This window comes from Anser cygnoides, chromosome 20 (assembly GCF_040182565.1).
Source record: "Anser cygnoides isolate HZ-2024a breed goose chromosome 20, Taihu_goose_T2T_genome, whole genome shotgun sequence".
Lineage (NCBI taxonomy): Eukaryota > Metazoa > Chordata > Aves > Anseriformes > Anatidae > Anser > Anser cygnoides.
The window spans coordinates 675,587-691,608 of record NC_089892.1 but is presented as its reverse complement, the minus strand read 5'-3'; the positions used below and the strand labels follow the sequence as shown (position 1 = coordinate 691,608).

General features: G+C 45.8%; 1 protein-coding gene across 14 annotated transcripts in view; it reads left to right on the top strand.

Annotated features, from left to right (window-relative positions):
• MVB12B (multivesicular body subunit 12B) overlaps window positions 1-16,022 on the top strand; it is a 67,603-nt gene that overhangs the window by 12,542 nt on the left and 39,039 nt on the right. For all 14 annotated transcript variants that reach the window (XM_066981043.1, XM_048052952.2, XM_066981041.1 and 11 more), the window contains 4 exons: window positions 428-535; window positions 3,799-3,895; window positions 6,835-6,964; window positions 7,244-7,369. In XM_066981043.1, coding sequence (XP_066837144.1) covers window positions 428-535; window positions 3,799-3,895; window positions 6,835-6,964; window positions 7,244-7,369 — 461 coding nt within the window. The remainder of the gene's footprint in view (window positions 1-427; window positions 536-3,798; window positions 3,896-6,834; window positions 6,965-7,243; window positions 7,370-16,022) is intronic.

Sequence of the window (16,022 nt, the reverse complement as noted above, 5' to 3'; positions counted from 1 at the left end):
AGAAGTGGCTGTGGCTCCCGGTCAGCCCTGGGGCCATCGCTTTGCAGACGGACCTTGTGCTTTGTTGAGATGGACCCCCCCTTACAGCGCGCAGTGTGCCCCTGCACGGGTGGCGGTAACCAATGCCCCGGTATGCTGACTTTTCCAAACTATTGTTTGGAGATTGCAGCCAAAGTTGCTGTTTCCTCATTAGAATAGCTTTTGTCAGAGCATCTTTAATCAATGGACTCCCAAGCGGCAGCATTTTTAGAACTTTTTTATACCTCCTTTTGGAAGTTCTTTGCACTGCACCTTGTGAAGAAACTAATGAGATGCTGTGAGAGTTCGGGCTGCTGTTAATTAGAAGAGGTCTGAAGAAGTAGTCCTGCACATATATTAACTTTATCTTGGCTCACGTCTCCTCTCTCCCTCTGTCTCTTCTTTCCAGGTTGCACAAACAGCAGATGGCTTGGATGCTGACCTCTGGAAAGATGGCTTATTTAAATCCAAGGTCACACGATACCTATGCTTCACAAGATCATTTTCAAAAGAAAATGTAAGTCCATTTGCTGAGTGTCTGCATGATTTGCATCTGTGCCTGGTATGTTCTTACCCGTAAGATGATTCATTTTATTGAGCCAGTTATAATTCAAGCAGGCATTTAACTGTGTTTTGGTGACTAAGGAGGCAAACTGCAATGGCCAGATATTTGTGTTTTGTTTATGTTCTTCATGGAGGGAAATCACTGGCGAAATCTGTAACAAAAATAGCAGAAGAGTGAATGTTTACATTTCAGCAGCCCCCCTTACACTCGCAATGCATGCTGCATGCTCCAAATCCTGTTGAATTTCTAGCTCTAATTACACAGAGAAGCAAATGCTGCAGATAATGTTGACAAAGGAAATGTTAGTTTCTGAATCCAGGGGTATCACACCTGTCTTCTTGCAGGATTACCTTTTCTTTCCTTATTTTTTGTGTTCATTCTTGAAAATTTGGCTACATTGTGCTTATACTACCCTATATTTGTGATCTTCTAGTATGGCTATTAAACAACTGCCAGTGATCAGAAATGAGCTTATGTCTGCCCACATCCCCTGTGGAAGGGAGGAGACCATGTGCAGTGAGAGCCTGACGACTTCTGCTGTGTTCATTTAATCTTTCAGTTGAGGGTAGTGTGAAGACTTCCTCTTTCTGGAGGAGCTATTTAATTCTACAATGAATGCGCTCCATCTAGTGGGTAACTCTGCTTTTCTTGGTGTTCTGGATATTCACAGTGACACAATTGTCGAGGGTACGGAGATACCATTTTGTGTTTTTACCAGCAATGGGAACAGAAAAGTAGCTGTGACTTTGGAGGCTGATCGCAGCTCTTGACAGGAAAAACAAGGGCCTGCCTATTTCCAACATTTGCCCTTTATTCCATGCACTTTCTCCAGATAAAAATAAAGCTCCAGAGCTATGGGAAGTACTGCTTCCTCGGGCGGATGGACGGTAGCTCTGTTTTTTATCCTTTAGTACCTGCAGCAGCAGGAATAGTAGCACCAGAATAGGTAGGGAGGATACTGAACAGAAAGATTTGTGATCATTTGGGTATTAAGTTTATCTGCGGCTACCTTAAATGCAAGGTTGTCAGAAATAATTATGGGATAGTAGCAACTACTGGCTACTGGAGGCAGTGTAAATCCCCCCAGTCAGTGCCTGTTGGGCTTTGGCATGAATCATCTGCTCAGCATGGCATGGGAATATGTTCTTCATATTTATGAGGAGTGAATTGAAGGGGGGGGGATCGAGAGGGGGGTCTCAGCTGTGCAGCAGACGCATGTGCGAGGAGCAGTGCAAGCTGCCGTGTCCCACGCAGGGGTTGTCTCGCAGCCCGTGCCAGGTGGGTGTTGCTGGGCTGCCGGGCAGCAGCCGCGGGCCGAGCTGTGGTGGGACCGCGCTCCTGCGGCTCGCCGCTGCCGAGCCCGATGGGTGGCAGGGAGCTCCCTCTCTTCTCGGGCGCTGGATTTCCTGAGGTTTGTCAGCCCGCCCACACCCGTGAGTGGGTCCTGTCCTGAGGACACTCCTCTATCCAAACTCAGCAGAAGGTGCAGCTCGCGCTGCTTACGGCTGTAGGTTTTGTGTGTGCTTGGGGCCTCTCTGTGAGGCAGAGATGATCGGTAGGTGGTGCAGCCAGCCTGCCAGCCCCCAGGGAGCACACAGCTGACCAGCACTCCCGGTCCTCTGTCTGCAGGAAGGCTGGAGATGCAGGTTGTGTGGCCTGGGAGGAGGAGGGGGCAGATGAGTACCTTTTTTTTCCTGGTGCAGAGCAGCACCTTGTCCCAGAGCAGCCCAGCAGAGCTTTCCATCTCCTCGGCCTGCCCCAGCCATGCAGGGCTGCGATGGGCAGCACCCAGCCTGGGGACCCCAGTTAGCAGAGCGCTGGCTCACCTGGACCTTCGTGTGTTGCTGCTCTTTGGGCTGCAGGTTTTAATGCATGGGGGTGTTTGTTTTTTTTGGTTTTTTGTTTGTTTTTTACAGAACAGTGGGAACTACTCGTCCTGAAGAACATGTTGGCAGAGTAAATGCAGCAGTTACCTGGTTTATAATGGAGACAGCCTGCAGTGTCCCTTTATCAGAACAATCATTCTCAACAGCTTAAAATATTTGACAAATTATAAGGATGTTTTTGGTATTTAAATGTCACGTCTAGGAGACCTGGAATGGTGCATCTCACAAATAGAGGGATGGAGGCAGCCAGGGGCTGTCCAGCCTCGGTTGCTTTGTGCGAGCTGGGGACACAAGCCATGCGTGTGCGCTGGTGGTCAGGGCTGCAGGCCTGGGTGCAAGGAGCTGACTGTGAAATGCAAAACCTCAAAATCGACTCTGGCCCGATCTCCCCTTAGTTCAAAGGCTACAAATTCAAATATGTTTTAAGATAGCTCAGAATAATAACCAGGGAGTAGAGATATGCATGAAATAGTTTGTCTGCCAGACAAAAAATACCTATCAGGGAGGTACCTAGAAACAAGTAACAGTGAAACATTCTGGCAAGTGTGATGGCTTAGGATGAAATTTTAATTTTTCTGTGTTGCGTTTCTGTTTGTAAAGGCTGTGTAATATCTAACTGTAGGGCTTTTTCTTCAACACGTGAATGCAGATTACTGGGAGCAATGTTGGCTTTAATGAGAACTGCAAAGAAAATCTGGTCTCTAAACAATCGTGGAGGCTGTCGTTCTGAATTGTGTTTTTAGCTCTTCAAGCCTTGATTAACAGGGCAAGGCATCAGTTCAGAATTCGTATGGACTCTAAACGAGGCTCTTCAGTCCAAATGGCCTGCTCTTCTGGAGCACGCCTGAGCTTGGAGCTAGAACTGTGTCTGTTCAGTACTAATTAGCTAATGCATGTAATAACTCTGGCTGTGTCTGCAGTAATCATCTTCCCGTAATGCTTTCTGCCATTGCTGTCACAGAAGTGTCGAGTTGCTCTTGCAGCGTGAGCAGTAACGTTACCTGTGTAACGTGGGGTGGCGGAGGTGATACCCTGAGCTGCCGTGTTTTCAAAAAGGAAGAGCTGGGTTCCTCTTCTGAGGATCCAGAAGTACAGCTATGGATGAGATGGCTGAATCTGTGAATGCCAAAAGCTGGCTGGTATCTCGTATTCAGTCACTGTGTAGTTTCTGCGGGAAGGACAGTTCCAGGTGTTGGCGTGGTACCTCCTGGCCTGTTTTTCAGTGGTCAGATGCAATGACAAGGCATCTTGGGATTCAGAAGGGGATAAAAGCTGGGTTTGAACTGGATCACGTTGTAATAGTTGACTGTTTCTTTTCTCTCTTCAAAGAGTCATCTAGGCAATGTCTTGGTTGATATGAAGCTCATTGACATAAAGGACACTTTACCTGTGGGCTTCATCCCCATCCAGGAGACCGTCGATACACGTAAGTTGGTGTCGGTTCCTGCAGTGCCGCGTCTTGGTGGTGCTGCGGGTGGTGCAGGGCTGTGTCCCGGGCAGCGGGATGCTCCGAGTGCTGCTCTGGGGGGCATCTTTAGGGGTAGCTCTTCCCGTGCTCTCCAGGCTCGTTAATACTGCTGCCTGGCTGCCACCAGCTCGCCCGCTCAAGCAGGAAGGAATAGTTTATTCTTCCTTTTTGCAAGGGCGACCTGGGCCTCACGGGAACAGAGCTGCTGTGGTGGGGGATGTGCACAGACAGGTACGAAAAGGAAAGTGGGTGCACATGGGGCTGTGCTCACGCACACAAGACTTCTCACCACCTGTTGCAAACAAACAAAAGCCCAGGTCTTGGCAGGTGCTGCTGAGGATATGTGTTTGAGCTTGCTGAGAGAAGCGATCCAGGGGAAATACTGTCCTCATTTCTGCAAGGCAGAAATGGCCTTCCTGCAGCATTTAAGCAAACTGCTCGTGAACAGGGTCTTCTGATCCCCTGAGACTTGTGGCAGCAGCAGCTGGAGCCATGTCTGGTCACAACGGCCCAGCCTGCAGCAGGCATCGAGTGCTCTTGGCTCGTGGTGCAGAGCAGCCTGGGGCCAGCCCCGTGGGAGCTGTCTGGGAGGGCTGCGGAGCACCGGGTGCTGGTGCTGAGCGCACCGTTACCACACGGGAGCGTAGGCTGGCTGGTACCAGTTCTTTCCAGTAAAGAAATCCAGACTGGTTATGAACAGAAAGGAGGTGTATGGACCTGCTTTGCAGGGGGTAATTCATCCAGATCTGCAGCAGGTGAGGATCATTTTTCAGTCACTACTGACCTGGTTCTGATTTGAACCTGTAACCTAGAAGCGAAAGGCTCTGCAGCCCGTTGCTGAGCCCACGGGTCGTCCCCTTTTCCTGGAGAATTCCTTAGCACGTGTGGCATGGGAGATCCGCACCCGTGGGAGAACTGGACAGTTGTCAGCTGTTGGTGTAGCTTTTGGAGAAGTCTGGGTAGAGAGGTGAGAAGGGACTTTGTAATTAATTTAAAATGCATTGAATTGCAACCCATACAATCTTTAAAGCGGTGGCACTGTCTGTATTAATGAAGTGGTGCATATCCCTGTCTCCATTAGCATGACTGAACACATTTCGATTGTCTGTATATAATATGTTTACTTAAAATTAACTGTGGTTAAGCATGAGTAATTAATGGATCCAGCTCTTAAACCAAGTTTGCTACAGACTGCAGACTCTATCCAAGTGTGAAAGAGACCAAAGACAAAAGCAAATAGTGTACTCAGCTTTATACATATTGTGAAAGTCGAGTAAGAGGCACTAATTTTGTTTAAAGCCAATTTTTTTGGCTATACGTGTTTCTATGTTCTTCTCTAATGATGCATGACTTGTAATAAATACATGAAATATAGCATTCTGTAGTGGTTCTCGACAAAATTTTCAGATGTGGAAGCCTTAAACCCTGGACTCCTTAAATCCGTTTTAGGTATGTCAAAAGCCCTAGTTTACCAAAGCAGAAGGATTAGAGTTCAGGGATGTAGGTAGTTAATATCTCTAAAAAGCATCACTGTTAATCCGAAGTTGCATGCACAGATGCTGTATTGTGACACACCTCACACTGCCTGTACATTTGTTGGTGCTGGTCTGACAGCAGGCTTCAAAGGCCAGGATGAATTGCTTTCTCCAAGGTAAAGATTACGAAACAGCAGGAGCCTACAGAGACAGGACTGCTTACCATCTGTTCAAGTGAGGGCATATTTTTAAACTGGAGAATACTTATTCATATTAAACCGGAGGGTTTTTATTCTTCTCCAAGTGCTTGTTTATACCTGTTGGTTGCTTTCAGACTTTCATTCAGTGTCTGCACTTTTGATTTTTCACTTTATCAGTAAAAGCTTCTGTCGTGTCTTTCAGTTGTCTGCGTTCACAAATGGAACCCTCACCCTGCTCACGTTGAGAGTCCCACAGATTTTTAGGGGGAGGTGGAGCAAATCTGTATCTGTGTGCCAGTACCACGTTATTCTGCAACTGTCCCATAACTGACCATAGTTTGTACCTGCATGCAGACAGATAGTAGGCTTATGCATGAACTCATTATACGGATAAGCCTTAATTGTGGGCTTTGGTTTTTTACAATGAGTAACATGGAAACAAGTGAAATTTCTCTGTGATGCACAGCAAGAAAGGACCGTGCAGGAGATTCATCTGCCCTTTGAACATGGGTCAGCACAGCCCAGTTACCCCGTTGGGGATCCTGGCAATTCTGCTTTTAAAACCTGGTTTTAACCCTGCAAAGACACCAGGTTAGATGTAGTGGGAGTATCGCTTCAGTGCTTGCTGATGGAGTCAGAAGAGGCTGTTAGCACTTAGTAAAAGTCACCTCTTCAAATCTCTCACATCCTGTTAGCCGCTCTGTGTGACAGTGTTTTTCTGCCTGCTTTGGCTGTTTGGAAGCATATCTCAGAACAAACTGTCCACTTGTGTCAGCAGCTTCCAGGTATGTTCCTAGAGGCAGAGCTTGTAGAAGGAATACTTGGGTATCCAGGCCAGTGAGTCAAATGCTGCTTTGGAAAGAGGAAGTGAATATGAGAAGTGTATGGAAGTGGGAAAATCACCTGCCACTTCTGTTCTGTAGTGCAGTGTGCTGTGGCATACGTGATGTCTTGTCTTCCCTACAAAGGGAAGTAGGGAGTACTGGTTTATCACAGTGCCTAATAACAATTCCTGCACAGTGTACAGAGAGCTCATAGAAAACTTCTTCAGTCGTTGAATGGTACCGCACTGTCTGGTTTTCTGACATATATGTTCTTTGGCTCTGGTTCCTGCTGTAATTATCTGCCAAATATCTGGAGAGACAATAAATAATGTTTATACCCTTGTCTTGCATAAAAAAACAACTTCTGTTGTTGTTTTTGTTTTGTTTTGTTTTTACAGAAGAAGTAGCTTTCAGAAAGAAAAGGCTGTGCATTAAATTCATCCCTCGAGATTCTACAGAGGCAGCAATCTGTGATATCCGAATCCTGAGTAGATCTAAGCAAGCCCCTCCTCAGTACACATTCATAGGGTAAGTACCCCTCGCTCTAGAAGCTGCTTCCATATTTGTAATTGTGCCAAGCATCTCCTTTTCCTGTAATTGGTAAGTAGTTGTTTATAAGAGACGAAGCTCGTCGTTGGAAATATTTACATAAATACAAATGTTACTGAGTTTGATATGGGAAGTAACTAACCCTTTTTTCCACTATTTCTTGCTATCCAAGGTGTTTGTGAAATTTATCTGTTTGCTAATTGTGTATGTGTGCAGCATGTGCTTATAGCATTAATGTCTTTTGTGTCAACTACACAGGGAGTTGAACAACATGGGCATTTGGTACCGGATGGGCAGAGTTCCCCGCAACCATGAGTCTTCACAACCTGCTACTCCTGCCCAAGTACCGTCTTCAACACCAACACCAGCTCCTAACCTGCCGAGGTGAGTTTTCTGCTTTCCAGCATCTTCTGCTTGATGCAGTGTGGCATATTGTTGCAAAGCACCTGCATGGTGGAGTCAAGACTAAAAGCACACCTTAGTTCAAATGATTATGTAGTCTGATTTGATAGTGAGGGAATGAGTCATTCTTTCAAGTGTTTGCCTAATTGGAAGTTCTGTGATTGTCATTGCATAAAGCCATATGATTAAAGAAGTCAGAAGGAAGAAAAAAAAAAGCCTTCACAGGAGTGGAAACAGCCAGAAAGCTACACCTTTTCTTTGTTTTGTACTGTGTAAAATTTTTGTAGCTTCCCAGTACACGTGGGTTACCCCGGAGAACGGGTGAGAGCCATAGTAGCCAAGCTGGTTTCCCGCTCCTTGACCAAAGAGAGGGAGAACTGTTCATACAGTCCCTAGTGCAGAGGGAGATGAGTTTTGCTCTTTCTCCAAAATCAGTCCACTTATGGTTTGAAGTGCTGCCCCCCCCCTTTTTTTTTTCTTAGACCACTATGCTCTAGTCTTGCAGTTGACATTGAATACGCAGAGCAGACTGCTCATTGTACCGTGAGTGTCAGGAGGAGGTCATAAGTTGCATGCTGGCAAAGGGTAGGCAAGATCAGGGAAAGAGATGTCATGATTATTAGAGAGCAGATCTTCATTTTCTGTCTGCAAGAAATTCCTGCTTGGGCATATTTCCAAAATAAAGAGAAAAATTATCATAGCAAGAGAATATCGATGGCAGTCCTTAATCACTAAGTGTGGAAGGGTCACTTTATGGCCAAGCAGGGAAGGCTGTAGAACAGCTTCAGAGCTATTGGGAACAGGGCCAAAATTAGAGCTCAGAGCATCAGCGACAGTCTGAAAAGAAGTGTTTACAAGGCTTATATATTTTATAACCTCTTGTTGTACAGTTTATGGTTTACAATGGCTGCAGGGAAATTGGATCAGTTTTGTTTTACTTGCCAAATAAAGCAAATGTCAAAATAGTCAATATAAAATGTATTCTAATTTGGCTGAGTTAAAACAGCCAGCATGCAGTGGAATAATTGAATGTTACATTAATGCCTCCTAGTAAAAACCACCTGTCTGTAGCCAGCTCCACTCTCGTGCCCGGTGCATGATTTACAGGTAACTTTTACACCACCCGCCTGATCTTTCAAAGCATCTTTCATGTCTGTTTTTTACTCTGATTATTTATTATCCAATATATTTTTTAAGAAATAGAAATATATATAAAGGTGCATCCTGCAAATATTTCATTATTACGGGAAACACATGCTACTTGAAAAGCCTTTTCTAATACTCTATCAGCAATGTGATGTTATTCAAGTTTAATGTTTGTGGAAGATTGTAGTCACAAGTAACCTCTTATTTTTACATCACCATAGAGATAGGGGAATACAATGGTAGCCAGTTTGCCATTTTATTCTGTGTGGATATATTTTGACAGGAACTGCAGTGGGTAGCTCTGCTACTGCGAGTGCTAGGACAAAACTGGTGCGCAGTGCAGAACAGATCTCTGTGGAGACCCAGCTGTTAGGTTGGTCAGGTATTTAAGCTATGCAGTTGCTGGCTAGCATTATAAGCAGTTTTAAATTAAGATGGTGTGCTTGGGTGCTTTGGGATAATTGTTAACACTGGATATAAACTAAAGAAGTAAACCACACCAGTGAGCTGCACAGCAAACCTTTCTGCAGGGAAGAACTTCTTGCTGTGAGAGGTCTTTATTTCTGTGTCAGCCATGTTCCCTCCTCTGACCCGTGGTACAAGTTACTGAAGGCAATGGATGGCGGCACATCAGAGTTTTGTTGTGTGTCAGAAGTTTGACCTCCCCAGCTCGCTGTGCGTCAGCAATGCTGCTTCCTCTGCTGTGTCGTGGGGTTATGGCTCGCAGTCAGAACTGCACAAGGGGAAGCTTTGTTTGATATTCTTGCTGGACTGCATATGTTATTTTCTAGCCATTTCTTCTCCTTGGTGTTTAATACTACAGGCATCTGGCTTAATGGTCTCTAACTGCAGCCGTCACGCATCCCAGTGAGGACTGCACGCTGTACTGTGGAACACAACCGTGCCGTTGTGCAGGGCATCAAGCTGCTTTACTGTTTTTTCTCTCCAAATTTTGCAATGGCTTCTTGGCACTAATGGCAGCCTGGAGAAATGCATTTTTAGTTTCCCATCCTAGAAGGCTGCTGCTGAAGAACTGCTTCTGTTGACTTGAGTCACCAGTGAGAATTTAGAGTAACTTCCCTCAGTGCGTCTGCGTTGGAGGCTTGCACTCTCCAGTAAAAATTGATGCTAGTGCTACATTGTGACATCACTTTGGGGAGCAAGTAGGTAAGCCTCCCCCAAGAGAAGAGGTGCTAATAACAGGTGATTCATTTGTTCTTCTGAGTACCTTTGTTTCATCCAGCCTATCACTGACTGCCAGTGCACATGTTGGGGACTTGGAAGAACATGTTGCGAGCATTTGAGCAGTGTTTTAGGGCGTAGCTCCTCACTGGCACAAGCTCTGTCTGGGAATAAGCCAGAGGAGGGTTTTAATGACATGTTCTCCTCTTCATCACAAGTCCACTCTGAGCCTTTTGTGAGCAAGTCCTTCGCTTCTGCAAATGCATGTGGCACCAACCTCAAGCCTCTTTGCTCTGCAGCTGCCTACGCGATGGCTCCTGTTGCAGTTGCAGCGCTGTGAGCCCATGTGGCTTTTTTGGTGTGTGGGTACAGTTCACAACCCTTCCCGTGGTGCTGCAGGAGCCTCTACTGCCGTCATTCAAACGGTCCTCTCACAATTTGTCAGCTGCAAGCAAGATGTCAGTCAGTGCTGCTGAAGTGTGTTTTACAGTGACAGACATAATTGCACTTAACTTTTTGCATGGATGTTATCAATCTGTGACAGATACTTTGGGAAATTGAGCACTCTGATTGCAGATGATGTGTCACAGGCGTTTAATCTTCCTCTCGGAGAGACCAGGATTTCAGTCACAACTTTTACTTGTTGATGTCAGGTTTTGAAAATGTAGATTCGCGCTGACCCTGGGAACCGTTCAGTCATTTAGTTTGCGGGGCTGTCATCTGAAAGGTTAATGGCTTACTAGGGAGAGAGAAGGAAGATCACGCTGCAATTGGCTTGTGTTCACACCATGTGTTACCACGGCTGGGCTCACGGCACTTGGTCCTCCTGCTGTTTGAAGGTCCGACCGCTTCCACCGGCCTTCCTGGGATGCCCGTGGCACATCTCACCCTGTTCTAATGGAAAATCCGAGCGGCGGTGAGGGCAGGCAGCCCGGCGTGCTGGAAGCTCAGGGTGTCCCCGTGCGGCCACGCAGGCCCGGGGCCCTGTGGGCCAGAGCCACCGCAGTGCCTGTGGAGACGAGCGGCGGCCGAGCTGGCACGTGGTCGGCTCCGGCCGAAGAGCAGGAAGGCTGTGGCAGGGTCAGGGCGCTGGGCAGCTCATGGGGCAGCCGGGGGTGGAAGTCCCTTGGCAGCGAGGTGCTGAGCTGCTGGTGCTGGATGGGGTCCAGCTGGACAAGGCTCCGGTGCTCCTGTCCCATCCCTGCCTCTTCTCGGGTGCCCAGGGCTTTCACGCAGAGAGGGGCTGGGCGCTGGGCCCCAGCGTATGCCTGCTGTGCCTGCAATTCCTGCCTATCTGCACAGCAAACGAGCCACAGGAACAGCTCGTTTGTGCTGCAGCTCCCACCCCTGGCAGCTGGCAGCCGTCCCTCCTTGCGTGCCCTCGCGGTGCTGCAAGCAGCCGGTCCCTGCTGCCGGGTGCTCGGCTCTGGGCAGCGCTGACTTGGGGCGGTGCTGCTCCCCGTGTGATCAGGAGATAACTACCCAGCATAACCCCCTGAAATAAGAGCAGGATGTGTAAATATTCCTACCGCTCTCCTATGTACCTTTTAAATAGTTAGCTACTTTGCCTAAGAACAGGGAAATGATTTGCTCCTGTTCCTTTGCTCCCAGCGGAGTTTAACGTTAAGGAATGTAAGGATTTCCTCTCTAGGCAGAGAAGTCTGATTTTCAGATTGACTTGTTTGAACTTTGTCGTGTGAGCTTGGAAAGTGATCAGTGTGTGGCTTTCTGCTGGAGGCCGATGATGTGCAATAGGTGGCAGCTAATAAAGCAGCACCGGCAAAGCCGCGTGTTGGAGACCTACGCTCGCTGTGACGATAAGCCAGTCCCGCTCTGTACAGTGGGTTAACTGCAGGCAAGTGGGAGGCCTTTTACCTTCCCTGTTTTTTAAGCAGCAACGATAGTATTTAGAAATAACTCTTAACTTCTTCTTTGTTTCAAAGAGATTTCATGGAGAGTCTGTAGAGCAGAAGGTTGTGAGGTTTCACTTTCCCCCTCTGGTGAGGAGCAAAGCCAAGACTTCGTGAAGTTGTCGTGGACCAGAGACAGGCACTACTGGTAACCCGATGGCTAGGATGCTTTAGCAGAGTGGTTGGGTTTCCATTAAAGTCCCTCATCTGAATGAAAGACTATCAAATAAGTAGTATGTTGGGGTGGATCTTTTTGGTTTGACTGGAAACCACTCTGAGAAACCTGCCAGTGAAAGCTCTGACAGCTTGATCCTTTCTACAAAGTACTTTGTTCTTGATGGAGATTCATTTTCCAATACGTTTCATCAAAAGCGCTCTAAAGTAAAACTAATTCACAACTAATAAAGTAGATTCTTAGACTATTCTTTGTGCCCGGAAGGCTTAGGTTGGAAATTCTGAGAAATTTCTTCTCAGAACGAGCAGTCAGGCACTGGAATGGGCTGCCCGGGGAGGCGGTGGCGTCACCGTCCTTAAGGAGAGGTTGGACGTGGTGCTGAGGGACATGGTTTAGTGGGTGACATTTGGTGGTAGGGGTTGGACCAGATGATCCTTGGAGGTCTTTTCCAACTTTAATGATTCTATGGCTTGAATGCTCAGATTACTTGTGTCATGAAATAGAGCAAAATAGTCTTAATTTTTATATGATTTATCCTACAAGAGGCCAAGGATTGCACAAGGGCTGGGAATGGAACAAGGGCTTCACAGTAGCTATGGATAACAACCAATGAGACTGAAACGCTCAGCCGAACCTTGGAAAAAGTGTTTTCTGTAGATCCGTTGCAGTTCCTACAGTAAGAAGCAACATTTCAGGCTGAAATGTATGTGATGTGTGTATGCTGTGCAAGTCTGAACCTGATGGTTTGTTTGAGTGGGTAAGGAGTGCTGGCATACATTTATGCAGAGTCTGTTTCACATAAGGAATTTGTTATGAAACTACACTGACCATATGGCTTGCATCCAACTCAGCTGGATGAAGACGTGCAAAAATTGGTCATAGTCCAGTATGTTTTAGTGGCAGAAAACGATGATTAGGAAAAAATGTTTAAACAATATGAGTGGTTTCCAGGCACAAGAATTCCTTGCATCAGTTGAGAAAGAGGGACGTTAACTGTGGTTAGGAAAAGTTTGATTTAGCTGAATTTGAGGATGCATTGAAAAATTTTGGGGAGTGCTCTGACTGAAGAGGCTTCAATATCCTTAGAATCATGAATCATTTTTCTTTACAGAGCCGTGTTCCTGGTGTAGTAATAGTCCTCAAGGCATGCTTCTTCAGGGTGTAGTGTAGGGTCGTTATATCCGAGCCAAAGGTATTCATTCAAAGAAGCTATGTACTTAGTTGTTAAATAAGCCCTGTGGGGGAATTGAGCATTTTTTCCCTAAAACATCTATGTTGTCTCCTATTTAATATGATCTCTGCCACTGTTGATTTGTAATCTGTGCTTTCACCCTGAAGTGTATGCGGTTGTGTTCAGATATTTCCGTCTTTAAATCAATCACTTTCACCATTTTCCAAAACACTTCTCGAGTTTATTGCTTTTAGTGAAGTGTTTGGACTGTCATTATTTATTACTGGCAAAGCGCTGACAACGTGCTCTTCCCAAATGAGTCTTTATGAGGAATATTTGTTTAGCAGGTTCTGTAGGGAGGTGCTGGGGCTGTGCCACAGCACCCCGGAGCTGCGGGCCCTGCCGTGGTGGCGCCAGCCTCGGGCGGGCTGGCGGCACGGTGCAGGCAACGGCGCTCGGGTCGGAGACGCTTCTCCATCGGGCGTGTGATCTTGGGCTTCGTTCTGATTAATTTGATGGAATTTAAAAACCTAGCCCAGGAAACCTGCGCTGTGTGTAATTTATCTTTTTGGAGTATTTCTGCTGTTTGGCAATTTTTCCCTACTGCTTCATTATCTGAAAACTCCTGACTCCAGAGAGCAGCTAGTGAAGGATGTGGAAAGCTGCACTCATCCCACCGCAGCCTCCAGAGACGCTGCGCTGCTCATCTCAGACAACCACTTCATAAGCACTTCATGCTTACAGTATGAGGTCTTAGTTCTTTGATGCAGTCCTCTGCCTATAACAATTTAATGGGCTACAGCTCAGACTTTCAAGCAGTGTAAATTAAACTTGTTGGGCTTTTTCTATTGTTTGGCAGCTGTTCCATCCTAGTTACTTAAATTCTCTGTTCTAAATTAATCCCTGTACAGAGGGAGCCGCAGGAGCTTCGTTCTGCATTAAGCCTTACATTTTGGGTTGCTGGTCTGCAGTAGATCATGCTCCCTTGTTAGCATCGTCGGGTCTTGTTCCGTTCAGCTGGTGAGCGCTCTCGTTCTGACAGGGTAGCGTAACATCATTTTCCCTTGAAACATCATTTTCGAGGCGTGGTCATTTCAGGAGGGGGATGTGCGGCGGCACACTCTGCATGATGCATTGGGTAAGGATGCTGCAGACAGGCCTTTTTCCCTTTTTACTGCTGGGAAAATGAAGTGCTTAAATCTAAAAGTGGAAAGAATCACTTGCTCCCTTTTTCATTCTCTCATGTGTTTGGTCTTTTATAAAATCTGAGTCTGGCACCATAAGCGCTCATTGATTTTTTGGGAAACAGGATATTTTAGTAGTTTGGAATGAGATGAAATGCTTGCAAAGCCCATATGTTGCTTGTTTTAGGCAAAGGGTCAGTAAGGTTTTAGAAAGTATTTAAATATTTGGTTTACACGATTAGAATAGATTGTCTGGAATGAAGTCCATTACCCGAGGTGATTCTTGCCTCGCAGTTTTGTTTTTCACTGCAGTTCTTTTGGGTATGAGGTAGGTGTTCTGGCATAGCAATGCCTGAGCACAGTAAAAGTTAAGAACTGTGAATAAATACTGTAGATGGGATTCTGGACACTGCTGGAGCCATAGATATCTGCTGTGCCATTTTCTGTAAACTACAGTTTGGAAAATACGTTCTGGTAAAGTGAGTGGTCGTGGAGAGGTCCTCTGATTTCTGTCAGCGAAATGCTAGCAGCTCATTTCTTAGAAACGGGCTTTTTCCTCTGCCCGTAGGCAAAGCTTTCAAGTCAGATTATGTTTCTTGAAAAGTACAGCCTGACATTAACTTCTTGTAGGTGTGTTTTTAGCTTTCTGCAGCTTAGAATGTGTTTAATCATTCTAGCTTCAGTTTTTCGTGAGGCATATGATCTTTGCATAATCCATCGATTATGGAAGATAAGATTCTTTTTATTCCAGGATATTCCTGTGAGACTTTACAGTATCTGTGGCACTGTTCTTCATTTAGAATAAATTGCAATCATGGCGGTGGTACATCAAAGAACAGAGCAGATCCAGTTCTGTAGCATGCAATATGCTTTCTGACGTATTTGACAATGTGGGGCAGCTTTTAAGGTTTTGCCTGATTTCTCTACAATGTTTGTCTAATCCAGTTGGAAACCAAAAACTTACTATTGTTCTTTTGCTGTGCGTTGCTGATATTTTTATATGAATTATGAAGCATCCTTTGATATCTGGCATTTCCCCTTATGATCTTTTGTTACTTTTTATGAGTACTTGCTCCCTGACTTCAAAAGCAGTTCATCACCTTCATGCAGACAGTTATTAATAACTTATTTGGAACTGTTGGGCATTCCTGAGCCTGTTTTATGCAAGTTTCTCTCTAGAAACAGTCAAAAAGTGACCATAATGTGTGCAGACCTCGAACCTCTTTTGCTAGCATCTGAAGGATCTCTCTCTCATGTCCTTCTGTTGCTGCTGTGTGTAGATGCAGTCTGTAGATTTAATGAATAAAAGAAAAACTAAAATTAAATGAGTAATTAAATCTAACCTGTCCTGAATTATGGTAATGTGGCTGTTTCATCCTAAATTGTCTGGAAATTTACAATATGTTGGGGAAAAATATTTTTTGTAATGTTCTCTTTCTTTAACCCCTGCTGAAACAATGGGTTTTTTACTTCAGCTTTGGTGAGAACGGGCCCGAAATCCTGCCGTGAGCCTCACCGGGGCAGGCTTCCCTCCTCCCTGAGGGACAGACGGCACCAAACCCGCCTTGTCGCTTGAATTCAGTGGGGAGGAAAAAACCTTCGTTTCTGACAATTCAGAAGGAACATAATTGGCATTAGGATAGTTAATGCGAGTTGCCATTCCCTAACGTTAGAGATTCCACTAAAGAACTAATAATTACTGTTAATATCTTTCAGTGGAAACTTTCAGAGCAGACGAGCACTGGTTGAAGCAGTATTTAACGGCATGCTGCTGGCATGATGCGAATGCAAATAAGCGTTATTAGCCTAATGATTTTGCTGTCGCCATGGCTGTGCGGCAGTAGTGTTGTGAATATGTCATGCAGTA